Source organism: Ranitomeya imitator, chromosome 1 (genome assembly GCF_032444005.1).
Source record: "Ranitomeya imitator isolate aRanImi1 chromosome 1, aRanImi1.pri, whole genome shotgun sequence".
NCBI lineage: Eukaryota > Metazoa > Chordata > Amphibia > Anura > Dendrobatidae > Ranitomeya > Ranitomeya imitator.
In genome coordinates, this window is record NC_091282.1 from 1,148,601,626 (window position 1) to 1,148,616,786 (window position 15,161).

Genomic DNA, 15,161 nt, shown 5'->3' on the forward strand with positions numbered 1-15,161 from the left:
AGTTATTATGTACACTCAGCCAACTGCCCCTCATGGTGTGATGAACCTCAGCTCTTTTCTGGTAATGTGTAGCAGCTCTCCTCATTTTCGCTGCACATAGCACTATATGTGAACTAAAACTTCTCCTCTCAGCCTGGAATTTGGCATCCAAGGACTCCCAGACTTACAGGAAAGTACCTCAGCTCTCTTCCCACCACTGACAACTAAGGTTCATGTCTAGAAATCCATGTCTGATCTCTAACTGACGTCATCTGGCAGCTGGGCACTTCTTGAACCACACAGGACACTATGTCTCATACGTCTGGACAGATTTCGCTGTAGTCCCGACAACGACTACAAGGCACTGGCTGGCCTCCTTAATCTCCAGCACCACTCAATCCCAGGGGTGCAGGGTTGCTTCTCTTGGGCTTAGTAGTTCTCCTCTAAGAGAAGCTACCCAACAAACTTCACAATAACCCTTACACTAATTACATGTGTGTAAAAATTGATGAAGAGCTGGCTTCTTCCCCCATTAAAGTTAACAGACATTTGTATTTGTGACGCCTGTCTTTGCAGGGTGCTACACTCCGGCTCAATAGATCTATGAGGTGCAAGATGTCAACTTAGGCACATCTGCTGAGGTTAGTTATTAGCTGCAGAGCTGTTCACATGACTTCAGCACTGCAGACTATAAGGCTGCTTTTACACATTAGGTTTTTGCAATCCGGCGAATGTTGAAAAAAACAGATCCGTCACAGATTGCGAAAAACTGATGCGACGGATCCATTTTTTTGACAGATCCAACTAGCTGATCCAGCTAATTGGATCATAAAAAAATCTGAGCATGAACAGTTAAAAAAAACGGAATCCGGCGCCAATAGGCTTCCATTCCAGCAAAGATCCGGCGCTGTCCGGTTTTTCACCGCAGACAAAAAACTTAACTTTGTAAGTTTTATCAAGACGTCGGACAAATACTTTTCGCCGGATCCCGCGAAAGACAGACGAAACTCGAGGCCATCTGGCGCAATCCGGCGATAATACAAGTCTATGACAAAAAAAATGATCTGGCGGCAGCTTTTGCCAGATCCATTTTTTTCCAAATTCGCCGGATTGAGCCTGACGGCAAAAACCTGATGTGTGAAAGCAGCCTAACAGACACTGGGAGATGTGGCAGAGAATCTTTTTCTTGACCTGTTGAGTAAAGCGCAGTTTCTTTTTAAACCCCTTCACGACAACTGCCGTACATGTGTACCAAAAAGCCATGAGACCACTGGAAAATTATAGCAGGATGTGCCATTAATGAGGAAAGACTGCCATCTGCTGGCCAGCCGAAATCAAAAGGAACCAAAGTGTGCTAGAAGATTTGCAGGGGATAGGATCCTGTGCGCCGAACCATGAGGGATTTTGGTGCCGGGGAAGAAAGCGGAGCACACGTGCTCCAGAGATACCACTGAGACCAGCATGACAGGCCTCAGCGGTGAGTCTGTGCTACCAGGTGTCGGTCACCACCTCGCAAGGTCCAGATCCCCCAGAAGATATTCCTGAGTATGGCTTACACTGGTCAGAGCTGGAATCTGCACCCTGCGCTGGTCAAGCCTCCAAAGTCCGACTACACCTATTAAGATCTGAAGCCCGGTCTTTGCTGCCCCGAGCCTGAGAGACTTCCGCTGATCGTCATGCTGAGAAGAGCCGTGCAGCGACTGCGACAGGAGAAATGAAAAATAATGCGAGTGAGCAGGGTCGTGACATCCAGTAATTACCTACAGTACTGGAGTCAGTTGGGACTAGGATTACAGGTTGAAAGGGGGCCGGTTGGTGTGTGGGAGGGTCAACTGGCTTTATTAGACTGCGTCAGGAAGAGACTTGCGGCCTAGTGGGAAAACCCGGCGACCCCCACTAGGGTCAGAACTTCGAGTGAGAACCCACGTGGTGACTCCCAAGACTGGGCGCACCACTATCGTTAAGTATTGAGAGACATTCTTGCTTATTTGAAATCTGCTGTGATTCCCTATACTGTTGAACTGCAGATCTACTAACTCTAGTTGTTTAAAAGTTATTGTTGTATGTAAATACCAATATATCAAACCCTGGCTTTTTCTACCTCGTGATCTCTGCTCGTTGCATACAGACACCAGATGAACGGCGCAAGTTGGTGCATGAAGTAGGCTCAACCATACTTGACCCCATATTTGGCAAGTAATGGTGTGTGTTTTAGTGTGGATATGCCTCTAACATTGCTGACCTATAAAATGCCAAAATTCTGTAAAAAGCAATCAACACACCATATCTATCCCAAAATGGTATAATTGAAAAACATTGTCTCGCCCTACGGAAAATAAGATGTCACACAGCTCAATAGCCCGAAAAATGAAAACATTACAGGTCTCAGAAAATGACGATACAACCCCCAAAATGTTTTTTTTTAAACTTCTGACTTTTTTTTCACCACTAAGATAATAAAGAAACTGCACATGTCCATCACTGTAATCATACTGATCATATTGTGAGCTCATTGTTACCCAATCATGTAGACTGTAAAAACAATTCCCAAAAAACAATGTTAAAATTGTTTTTTTTCCACAATTCTCTCCACTTGGAATTTTTGTTCCCATTTCCCAGAATACTATGGGTAATTCCAAAGTACAACTTGTCCAACAAAAGACAAGCCCTAATAGGTCTATGTGGACAGGAAAATAAAAAAGGTATGGCTCTGGAAGAAGGGGAGAGAAAAAATAAAACGCAAAAATGGAAATTGGGGTTAAAATAAACTGAAGTCATGAAATTGGATTTTGCAAACCCGGAAATCACCTTTAAGCAAGCACAACTTTTAGAGGAACTGGTTCTCATCAAGTAGATCACACTTGTGGCAATGCTGTCAGCGTAAAAAGTATTTAAATTAGCTGTCTCCAATTAGGAAAAGATCTTAATAATGACACCTAGATACAGTGCCTTGTGAAAGTATTCGGCTTTTTAACCTTTTCCCACATATCATGCTTCAAAAATAAAGATACCAAATGTAAATTTTTGGTGAAGAATCAACAACAAGTGGAACACAATTGTGAAGTTGAACAAAATGTATTGGTTATTTTAAATTTTTATGTAAATTCAAAAACTGAAAAGTGGGGCGTCCAATACTATTTGGCCCCTTTAACTTAATACTTTGTTGCGCCACCTTTTGCTGCGATTACAGCTGCAAGTCGCTTGGGGTATATCGCTATCAGTTTTGTACATCAAGAGACTGAAATTCTAGCCCATTCTTCCTTGGCAAAAAGCTCGAGGTCAGTGAGGTTTGATGGAGATCGTTTGTGAACAGCAGTTTTCAGCTCTTTCCACAAATTTTCGATTGGATTGAGGTCTGAACTTTGACTTGGCCATTCTAACACCTGGATACGTTTATTTGTGAACCATTCCATTGTACATTTTGCTGCATGTTTGGGATCATTGTCTTGTTGGAAGACAAATCTCCATCCCAGTCTCAGGTCTTTTGCAGCCTCCAACAGGTTTTCTTCAAGAATGATCCTGTATTTGGCTGCATCCATCTTCCCATCAATTTTAACCATCTTTCCTGTCCCTGCTGAAGAAAAGTAGGCCCAAACCATGAGGCTGCCACCACCATGTTTCACAGTGGGGATGGTGTGTTCAGGGTGATGAGCTGTGTTGCCTTTACGCCAAACATATAGTTTGGCATTGTTGTCAAAAAGTTTGATTTTAGTTTCATCTGACCAGAGCACCTTCTTCCACATGTTTGGTGTGACTCCCAGGTGGCTTGTTGCAAATTTTAAATGACAATTTTAATCGATATCTTTGAGAAATGGCTTTCTTCTTACCACTCTTCCATAAAGGCCAGATTTGTGCAGTGTACGACTGACTGTTGTCCAATGGACAGACTGTCCCACCTCAGCTGTAGATCTCTGCAGTTCATCCAGAGTGATCATGGGCCTCTTGGCTGCATCTCTGATCAGTCTTCTCCTTGTTTGAGATGAAAGTTTAGAGGGACGGCCGGGTCTTGGTACATTCGCAGTGGTATGATACTCCTTCCATTTCAATATGATCGCTTGCACAGTGCTCCTTGGGATATTTAAAGTTTTGGAAATCATTTTGTATCCAAATCTGGCTTTAAACTTCTCCTCAACAATATCATGGACCTGCCTGTTGTGTTCCTTGGTCTTCTTGATGCTCTCTGTGCTACAAACAGAACCCAGACACTATCACAGAGCAGGTGCATTTATACGGAAACTTGATTACACACAGGTTACATAGTTACATAGTTATTAAGGTTGAAGGAAGACTATATGTCCATCTAGTTCAACCCATAGCCTAACCTAACATGCCCTAACATGTTGATCCAGAGGAAGGCAAAAAAAAACTCATGTGGCAAAGAGTAAGCTCCACATTGGGGAAAAAAATTCCTTCCCGACTCCACATACGGCAATCAGACTAGTTCCCTGGATCAACGCCCTATCAAGGAATCTAGTGTATATACCCTGTAACATTATACTTTTCCAGAAAGGTATCCAGTCCCCTCTTAAATTTAAGTAATGAATCACTCATTACAACATCATACAGCAGAGAGTTCCATAGTCTCACTGCTCTTACAGTAAAGAATCTGCGTCTGTTATTATGCTTAAACCTTTTTTCCTCCAAACGCAGAGGATGCCCCCTTGTCCCTGTTTCAGGTCTATGATTAAAAAGTTCATCAGAAAGGTCTTTGTACTGTCCCCTCATATATTTATACATTAAAATAAGATCACCCCTTAGTCTTCGTTTTTCCAAACTAAATAGCCCCAAGTGTAATAACCTATCTTGGTATTGCAGACCCCCCAGTCCTCTAATAACCTTGGTCGCTCTTCTCTGCACCCGCTCCAGTTCAGCTATGTATTTCTTAAACACCGGAGACCAGAACTGTGCACAGTATTCTAAGTGTGGTCGAACTAGTGACTTGTATAGAGGTAAAATTATATTCTCCTCATGAGCATCTATGCCTCTTTTAATGCATCCCATTATTTTATTTGCCTTTGTAGCAGCTGCCTGACACTGGCCCCTGAATAGGAGTTTGTCATCCACCCATACACCCAGGTCTTTTTCATTGACGGTTTTGCCCAGAGTTTTAGAATTAAGCACATAATTATACATCTTATTACTTCTACCCAAGTGCATGACCTTACATTTATCCCCATTAAAGCTCATTTGCCATTTATCAGCCCAAGCTTCTAGTTTACATAAATCATCCTGTAATATAAAATTGTCCTCCTCTGTATTGATTACCCTGCAGAGTTTAGTGTCATCTGCAAACATTGAAATTCTATTCTGAATGCCCCCTACAAGGTCATTAATAAATATGTTAAAAAGAAGAGGGCCCAATACTGACCCCTGTGGTACCCCACTGCTAACCGCTACCCAGTCCGAGTGTGCTCCATTAATAACCACCCTTTGTTTCCTATCCCTGAGCCAGCTCTCAACCCACTTGCACATATTTTCCCCTATCCCCATTATTCTCATTTTATGTATCAACCTTTTGTGTGGCACCGTATCAAAAGCTTTTGAAAAGTCCATATACACTACATCCACTGGGTTCCCTTGGTCCAATCCGGAACTTACCTCTTCATAGAAACTGATCAAATTAGTCTGACATGAACGGTCCCTAGTAAACCCGTGCTGATACTGGGTCATGAGGTTATTCCTCTTCAGATACTCCAGTATAGCGTCCCTTAGAATGCCCTCCAGGATTTTACCCACAGTAGAGGTTAAGCTTACTGGCCTATAATTTCCGAGTTCAGTTTTTGTTCCCTTTTTGAATATTGGCACCACATTTGCTATACGCCAGTCCTGTGGCACAGACCCTGTTATTATGGAGTCTTTAAAGATTAAAAATAATGGTCTATCAATGACTGTACTTAATTCCTGCAGTACTCGAGGGTGTATCCCATCCGTGCCCGGAGATTTGTCAATTTTAGTGATTTTTAGACGCCGCCGCACTTCCTGCTGGGTTAAGCAGGTGACATTTAATTGGGAATTTTTATCACTAGACATTTTGTCTGCCATGGGATTTTCTTGTGTAAATACTGATGAAAAAAAGTCATTCAGCATATTGGCTTTTTCCTCATCCTCATCCACCATCTCACCCAGACTATTTTTAAGGGGGCCAACACTATCATTTTTTAGTTTCTTACTATTTATGTAGTTAAAGAATATTTTAGGATTAATTTTACTCTCTCTGGCAATGAGTCTCTCTGTCTCAATCTTTGCTGCCTTGATTTGCTTTTTACAGAATTTATTTAATTTTCTGTATTTATTTAATGCCTCCTCACTACCTACTTCCTTTAATTCTCTAAATGCTTTCTTTTTGTCACTTATTGCGCCCCTTACAGCTCTATTTAGCCATATTGGTTTCCTCCTATTTCTATATATACTGTGCACAGGTCCTATCCAGGATGCTAATAAATGTCTCCCATTTTCTTTGTGTATTTTTGTGTCTCAGGATATCGTCCCAGTTAATTGCACCAAGATCCTCTCTCATCCGTTGGAAATTTGCCCTCCTGAAGTTTAGTGTCCTTGTAACCCCCCTACTACACATCTTTTTAAAGGATACATGAAAACTTATTATTTTGTGATCGCTATTTCCCAAGTGACCCCCAACCCTTATATTTGATATGCGGTCTGGCCTGTTGGTTAATATTAGGTCTAGCAGTGCCCCCCTTTCTTGTTGGGTCCTGAACCAGTTGTGAAAGGTAATTGTCTCTCATAGTTGTCAAAAACCGATTACCTTTGCTGGAACTGCAGGTTTCTGTTCCCCAATCTATTTCAGGGTAGTTGAAGTCCCCCATAATAATGACTTCTCCTTGAGTCGCAGCTTCATCTATTTGCTTTACGAGGATATTCTCCATTGCTTCCATTATTTTTGGAGATTTATAACAAACCCCTATCAGTAATTTATTATTTTTTCCCCCTTCCCTTATCTCCACCCACAGGGATTCTACATTTTCATTAAATTCACCTATATTATCGCGCAGGATGGGTTTTAAGGACGATTTTACATATAGACACACCCCTCCCCCTCGCTTATCTGTACGGTCATTTCTGAACAGGCTATAGCCCTGCAAGTTAACAGCCCAGTCATGGCTCTCATCCAGCCACGTTTCGGATATCCCCACCATGTCATAATTATGCTCCAACACCATTAGTTCTAATTCGTCCATTTTATTGGCGAGGCTTCTGGCATTAGTATACATGCACTTTATGTTCCTCTCTGTACTTCTATTTCTTAAATTATTAACTGTTCTGACCCCACCCCCCATGCCACCGCCACCCCCAACTTCCATATTTGTGCCCAGGTCTCTGTCTGCACTATCTTCCCCTCCTATAAAATGAATACCCTCCCCCCCAATTCCTAGTTTAAACACTCCTCCAACCTTCTAGCCATTTTCTCCCCCAGCACAGATGCACCTTCCCCATTGAGGTGCAGCCCGTCCCTAGCGTAGAGCCTGTAGCCAACTGAGAAGTCGGCCCAGTTCTGCAGGAACCCAAACCCCTCTTTCCTACACCAATTCTTGAGCCACTTATTAACCTCCCTAATCTCCCGTTGCCTTTCTGGCGTGGCACGTGGTACCGGCAGTATTTCGGAAAATACCACGTTGGAGGTCCTTGCTTTCAGCTTGCAGCCTAATTCCCTGAAATCATCTTTAAGGACCTTCCACCTACCTCTAACTTTGTCATTAGTGCCAATGTGCACCATGACCGCTGGATCCTCACCAGCCCTTCCCAGTAATCTGTCCACCCGATCAGCGATGTGTCGGACTCGAGCGCCAGGTAGGCAGCACACCGTTCGACGATCCCTGTCTTTGTGACAGATTGCCCTATCTGTTCCCCTAATAATTGAGTCGCCCACTACCAGCACCTGTCTGGCCTGCCCTGCTCTCCTATTTCCCTCCTTACTGGAGCAGTCACTCCTCCGGCATTCAGAGGACATGCCTGGCTGCAGCAGTGCTACCCCTGTACTGGCACCCCCCTCATCTGCCAACTTAGCAAACTTATTGGGGTGTTCCAGATCAGGACTAGCCTCCCTGGCACTCTTCCCTCTCCCCCGCTTCCTAACTGTCACCCAGCTTGCTACTTCATTGAATGCAGGTGGATTATATTTATCATCATTAGGCATTTAGAACAACATTGGATCATTCAGAGATCCACAATGAACTTCTGGAGTGAGTTTGCTGCACTAAAATTAATGGGACCGAATAATATTGCACGCCCCACTTTTCAGTTTTTGCATTTCCACAAAAATTTAAAATAACAAATACATTTAATTCAACTTCACAATTGTGTTCCACGTGTTGTTGATTCTTCACCAAAAATTTACATTTGGCATCTTTATGTTTGAAGCATCATATGTGGGAAAAGGTTGAAATGTTCCAGGGAGCCGAATACTTTCGCAAGGCACTGTAGATAGACAGATAGAAATATGTCAGTGTGCTATATAATCAGTGCTTTGTGTGTTTTTTTCTGTACTTGTTTTTTATTTTTAAATAAATAAATAAATTCAAATAAAAAATGGAGTAAGCGCCGTGCAATTTTCATAATTAGCAGAGGGAAAGCCAACCGCTGCTGCCTGATATTAGGCTAGGCTCCCATTGCGTTAGGGCAATCCGTTAAGCGCATAGCGCTAGCGGATTGTGCTAACGCAATGTTTATTTTGGGGCCGCGTTCGCCGTCCCCGCTAGCGCAGATCCCCGATCTGCGCTAGCGAGGGACGGACCTCGGACGCTCCTCGGACACTGCAAGAACGGCACATTGCTAGCGCGTGCCGAAAATGGCATGCGTTAGCGATGCACTCCTGGCACAAATCACATTGCTGTCAATGGGTGCGCTAACGGACCCGTTGCACGGCGTTAATTGCGACATTTTCGCCGTGCAACGCAGTCCGTTAGCGTTATCCCATTAACGCAATGGGAACCTAGCCTTAATAATATGGGAAAGGGTCATTAGCCCTAGATGTTTCTAGGTTATTTTCCACTCAACACTGAAGCTGCACTCTGACACTCAGCTCAGTGTCGCCTTGATGCCAGGCTGAACGGTTGCATTATGCCACAGGTCAGCAAGGCATCCAGATGAAGCAGAGATAGATTATGAAGTGTGTGTTTATTACAATTAAAGGACTTTATTATTATTATTATTGCTGTCTTTTTTACAATATGACTATGGGGTTAGTAATGGGGGCATTTTATAGATGCCTCTCCATTACTGTCCTCTGGGCTTGCGGTCAGCTGACAATGCAAAACTGACATCAACATCAACCTTTTTCCCACTTGCCACAGCACCAGGGCAAGTGGGAACAGTGAAGCTAAGAGCCAAATTTGGCGCATCTTATGGATGTACCATTTCTGGGGTGGCTAAAGGCTGATGTTGGTAGCCTGGGAGGGGGTCCAATATTCTTGACCCCTTCCCCGGCTATTAATATTAGCTCACAGGTGTCTGTTTAGTCTTTGCTGGTTAGAATTTATAGGGGACCCTATGTAATGTCTTTTCTGGGGTCCCCCATAAACTAACCAGTAAAGACTAAGCAAAAAGCTGTGAGCTGTTATTAATAGCCTTGGAACCTTTTGGGATATTGTCCCCTTCCCTTTCCCAGATTGGTAACATCAGCCCCCAGCTGTTGTCTTTCCCTCTGCTGGTTATCAAAATTATGTGTTCGCCCATGCCAATTTTTATAATTTAATTCTGAATTTAACAAAAGATGTACATAGTGGGTGCTGAATACAACTCCCATTATTGTCACCTGATTGGGCTGAGCTACAGGGGACCAGGCGACAATGATCAGAATTAACTTCAGCGCCCGGCGCCTGGGAACAGCGCAAACTGTACTGCTTTTTCCCAGGCACCGGTACGTGTCATCCATGTGTTATCAGTGTACATGTGTATGGGATGTTTTGTGGACCGTGCTGCAAAACGTGACAAACAATGGGTGTGTGTCCGTATTTGCGGTCCTTAAAAAACGGACCACATACGGCCATGAAAAATGGACATGTGAAGGGGGCCTTACACTAATCTTTCATGGAGTTGGCCAAAGGCTCTCACTTGATCAATCAAATGAGAGGGATGTGCAGTGCTATAAAACTTACCTAATTAATACTGTCAAAAAGAAAAATCAGAATGCTGCTTTCATTTCTTAAACTGCTCTGATGAAATGAAAGCTGAGCTGTGATTGGTTGCTATGGACAAAAAAGACAGATTTTCCTTTAGACTGTTTCAAAAGATGAGACCCTTCTTCTTCCAGACTTCCAAATCGGGACACGAGCTTGTGTTACCAGGGCTTCTTATCGATGTCCTCATTTCTCCGTGACAGATTCTCATTAAATAACATTCTTAGACGTGTTTTGAAGCCGTCTTTTTATAGACTGTGCAATAGTGTTAAGGGTACAGATATAACGCAGCTGCTCGCACACTCTGTGGAATTCTTCTAGGCCAATTTGGCGAGTCCCACAAGGAATCACCTGCTAAAATTGCTTGGCTGTGTTACAGGCTGTGTGATGTTCTTAAAATACGGTAAGAAAACGTCAACGAAACAAAGGAGATATGGATTTTCCTTTATAACTGGTTACTTACTCCAAAAATATCAGAAAGATTTCTGTGGAAAGGCGACCTATCTGGAAACATTAGGACTACATGGTGCCATGTGTCACGTGGCACTGTAATCGCAATGACACATAGCAACATGGGGTTATGAATGTTATTATTTTCTATGGTGTCGAACTGTGACCTGTGACCTCCTGCGATGGGAACACAGAGTCGCAAATGTTTCCAAATGTGTTGGAATTTTTGTTGCTGGTCACAAATGGTACACAGCACACTTGCCATAGACTTCAATGCACGGGACATGCTAATTTTCTGCGATTTGACTGTTTTAGTTACAGCAAAGTCAGAATACTAAAATAGTGGCAAGACAACAAGTTGCACAAATGTTTTTGTCACGCAGACTGCTTTGACAGTTCTCAGAGTACACTCTTCTAATATGTCTGTAGAGACTGTGCCAGATACTGTGCCCAACAGCTTAGTACTGCATGCAGGAGAACTATGAAAAACTAATGTGATCTAGTAATAGGATCTTCTTGTGTTCTTGGAGGAAATTTTAGAAAACTACTCATTCATCTACTATTTTTCATATTGGTTGAAAATAGTATTATTTAATATCTACCTATTTCTTTGGGAGTTTGATTTTACATTTTTAAGATGTAGTGTGATCGGACTCCATGTATGGACAAAACTTCTCCTGCTTCAATAGTGTAACTTGTCAAGAAGCTTCGATAGAGTCAACACACTGTTTCCTCCAACATTACTGCCTCATCAGGGGGTATACAGGATTACAGCTTAGCCTCCCTCAACTTAATAGAGCTAAACTGTAATACCAGATATGGAAAAATCTTTACATCCAGCGAAGACACTTCAGGAGTCTTCCCGGTCTTTCCTTGGTGGTGGTCAGCTTGTGCTGTACTTTTCCAGCAGTCCCAAGCTGGCCACCGGTCAATAAAGACCACAAAGATCTCCCGGGCATCAGAGCTTGATCAGCAGGAGTAAGAAGAGGCGATTACTCGGTATGTTTTATAAAATTCTCTGTTGTTTTCCTATTTTTTTTTAGGAAACTAGATAACCCCTTAAATTACTGATGCAACTCGATGAAGCCAACCTCAATGAGTGAAAGGAACTGTAGAGCTTGGATGTGGAATGGATGGGACTTAGAAAGTTAGTGAAAATTCATGAGTTGTTTTCCAGTGAGAATAAAAATAAAACTTTTATTGAAACATCCAAATTAAAATTGTGCAACGTTAAAAAACAGGACATCTTGGAGATAGAATTAAAAAAAACCTTACGTGTTTCGAACCGATATTTGTTTGTGGTTCTTATTAATGGCATCATTGTCATGCTATGATTTGAGTTTTGATATTTCAATTAATGGTTTTGTTTTTATTCCCACTATAAAACAAGTTCTGGATTTTTGGTAACTTTCTAAGACTTTGGATGTGCAACTAATACTCGTCAAGACCCTAGTCATTGATTTTGTACTGGAGCATCAGTTCTGCTCTTAATATGGACAAAACTGATCATATTCAGAGGTGTAATGGTGTAATGAAATGGTTTGAATCAGCAACTCTCCATATTCTCTAGAGGGCAAACCACTAGATGGCTCAGTATTACATAGACTAATATGAACTGCAGGTTTAGCATAATTCACCTTGTGATATCTCAAGTTACCAAGGTCTCTTACTGGCTTATCTTAAATATTTACCATCCATAGTATAAAAGTGAAATCTGATATAACAGTACTTTATATGGCAATCATTATGTTTCAGTTCATCCTTTCAACCTCCTAAGGTTACAGCCATTCCATAAACAGATGATATACAACTATACATGGATGCTACCAAAACCAATACCAATATTCTAGGTCTAAATCCACCCACTTGTTTCTACAAACACATGTAGACAAATGTAATGGGACACAGATTATGCCTACATTCTGAATCCATCAATATGGAGTTGGTCCTTTTGCAGATATATCAGCTACCAGATTCTGGAGTGTGTCTGTAGGAACTTTTGCCCATTCACCCAGAAGAGCATTTGTGAGGTCAGACACTGATGTTGGTTGAGAGGGCTGGGCTGTCAATCTTCATTCGAGTTTATCTCAAAGGTGTATGACTTTATTGAAGTCATGACTCTGTTTAGTCACTCAACTTTCTCTGCACCAAGCTCCCCCAACTATGGCTTTATAGACCTTGCTTCATGCACTGGGACACAGTCATGCTACAACAGAAAAGGGCCTTTTTCAAAATGTTACGACAAAGATGGAAGCATACAAGTGTCCAAAATATCTTGGTATGCCGAAGCATTAAGATTTCCCTTCATAGGATCTAAAGGTTCTACGTTGTCTCCTATAAAAGAACCACCAGCATTATACCTTCTCCACCAAAATTAAGTCAGGCGAGTAACGTTCTCCTGGCATTGGCCAAACTCAGATTCATTTATTCAACCAGGAAATCATAAGCGACTTCTGCTCCTCAGCACTCGGTGACTCCGCTCTGTAACTTTACTTGGACTCTGCTTTGTGGATGAGTTATATAATGCCTATATGGGGGAAGGGAGCTCAAGACTCATTTAATTACACAAGTCCAACCATAAATATAAAAAGGTATAAATTTTATTTAATCCAACATGGACAACAATACATAGGTTACAAAAAGAGAAAAAAGAAAAAAGAACACAATGGCCCAATATACATACACATGAATTTCTATGGACGAGTGTCTAAAAAGGGGATAAAAGAGCAAAAGACAATATGCGCAATAGCTGCAAGAAATCACCCCTAAGAGACGGGTCAGGAAAAATCTATACCACCATAATGTTGGCCCTATACCTATAGCAAAAAGCCACACGACCAGAGGTCAAGAGAAAAGTATAATACATATTGGGTAAACATCCCAGATCTCTGTAGACATCTGGCCGCGATCAAATAAGTAGAGTAGTACTCATGCCATCCTAAAAAAAGTGCTCATGCTAAAGTGCAATTGTGCAAGACAGCAGCGGTTAGGGACAAACCTTACCCATGTCAGAGGGTGATAACGCAGTCACTGTGCATAAAACATGCCCCGACGCGTGTTTCGCATTGCGGGCTTCTTCGGGGGGCAGTGTGGGTATACCGGACATGTCACAGTTATTTATAGAGCCCACTGAGCACTGCACCTGTGAGCGCATGTGGAGTTGGGTCGGGGCCGCCGCACAACTCGTCCGTACGTCCGGCTTCCGGTGCGGGTCAAAGGAAAAACTTCCTGTGACGTCACTGGCCCGCACCAAAGCCTAGAGGAGGACTTCAGAGATGTCGGCGCGTCCAGGACTCCACGGCGCATGCGCGTCTGGCGGCGCCCAGCATAACAGTAACTAGGAAACCGTGTGCGCGGCAGGAATAAAATAAACACACATGTGAGGTATGCAATACATAGTACAGTATGAAAAGATGGGCATAAAACATAGAAAAGGCACATAGGAAAAAATAAATCATAAAGAAAATACAGATAAAAAATGCCTGCAGTGCTGTGTGGATGAGTTAGTGTGCTTCAGTCAACTTTTCAATAATATCACTCATACCTGATGGTGGAATATTTAGGAGAAAGATATGACTTCTTACAATGATGGCATCCTATTACAGGACCACATTCTAATTAGAATTAGCCATTACATCACAAATGTTTGTGAAGGCATACGGCATGACATGGGGTGGGATTTTATGCACCTGTGGCAATGGAGTGAAGGGCACACTCACTCATAAGTAGAGGTGTGTTAAAATCATAGCATTTTTTACACAATTTTTTGAAGCATGTTGAACGTAGTCTGGCTGAAAAACCTTTTTTCATGTAGTGCATTTATTTTACAATTGTCATATTTGCTCAAGTAAAACAATATAGACAGGGTTGTTTGCCCACCTAATATTAGATATGGGGATGAGCATATTTGTTTTAGCGCACAAATTTATTACTGGATATGTAACATGGTAACATGTATACGACTTACCACAAAACACGGTCCAGCAGATGTCTTCAGACACTCCTCCAACAACCTCATACGAGTCCTCTGCAGTTCAGGGCTATCCCATTCTTCTTCTGGTATCCCCCAATACAAGTCTATAGCCTAGGATTTAAGGTTACATATTAGTATTCCAAACGGAAGGAGGAAATAGTAAAATCATCTTTAATTGTATTGTCCCTTTGCTCTCATTGTGTTAGATGTATTTTTGACTTGCCCAAGGTTGTGTGATATCCTATTATTTATACTGCTGTATATACTGTATGACTAAGTCCTCAAGTACCAAGAATTGTAATTAGAGACAATGATATTATGGGGGATGCACACAATTTACAGAAAAACTGGATTATCATGAATTATATTTAGATTTAATTGTCCTGTGCTTCTTAGTAATAACAAAAGGGAAATTATATGATAAGATCTCCTATTCCAAAGTTGTTACAGTCAAGAAAGATTATTTGCGACTACTCTATAGTAGAATAGCTTTATTTTCTATGGCCCAGTTCACAACAGGCCATGTGTAAATGGTTAACTGGTGTGAGAATAACCTGTGGAAGCCACAGACTTTCTCATACCATACTGGTTCACTAGGTAAACCTGTTATTTTAGTGTTCACTTGT

The 15,161-nt window shown here is 42.0% G+C and overlaps 1 protein-coding gene across 1 annotated transcript in view; it reads right to left on the reverse strand.

Moving 5' to 3' along the window:
- Window positions 1-15,161, reverse strand: part of NWD2 (NACHT and WD repeat domain containing 2) — a 378,873-nt gene that overhangs the window by 147,307 nt on the left and 216,405 nt on the right. Inside the window, exon 3 of the mRNA XM_069744623.1 lies at window positions 14,530-14,646. Coding sequence (XP_069600724.1) covers window positions 14,530-14,646 — 117 coding nt within the window. The remainder of the gene's footprint in view (window positions 1-14,529; window positions 14,647-15,161) is intronic.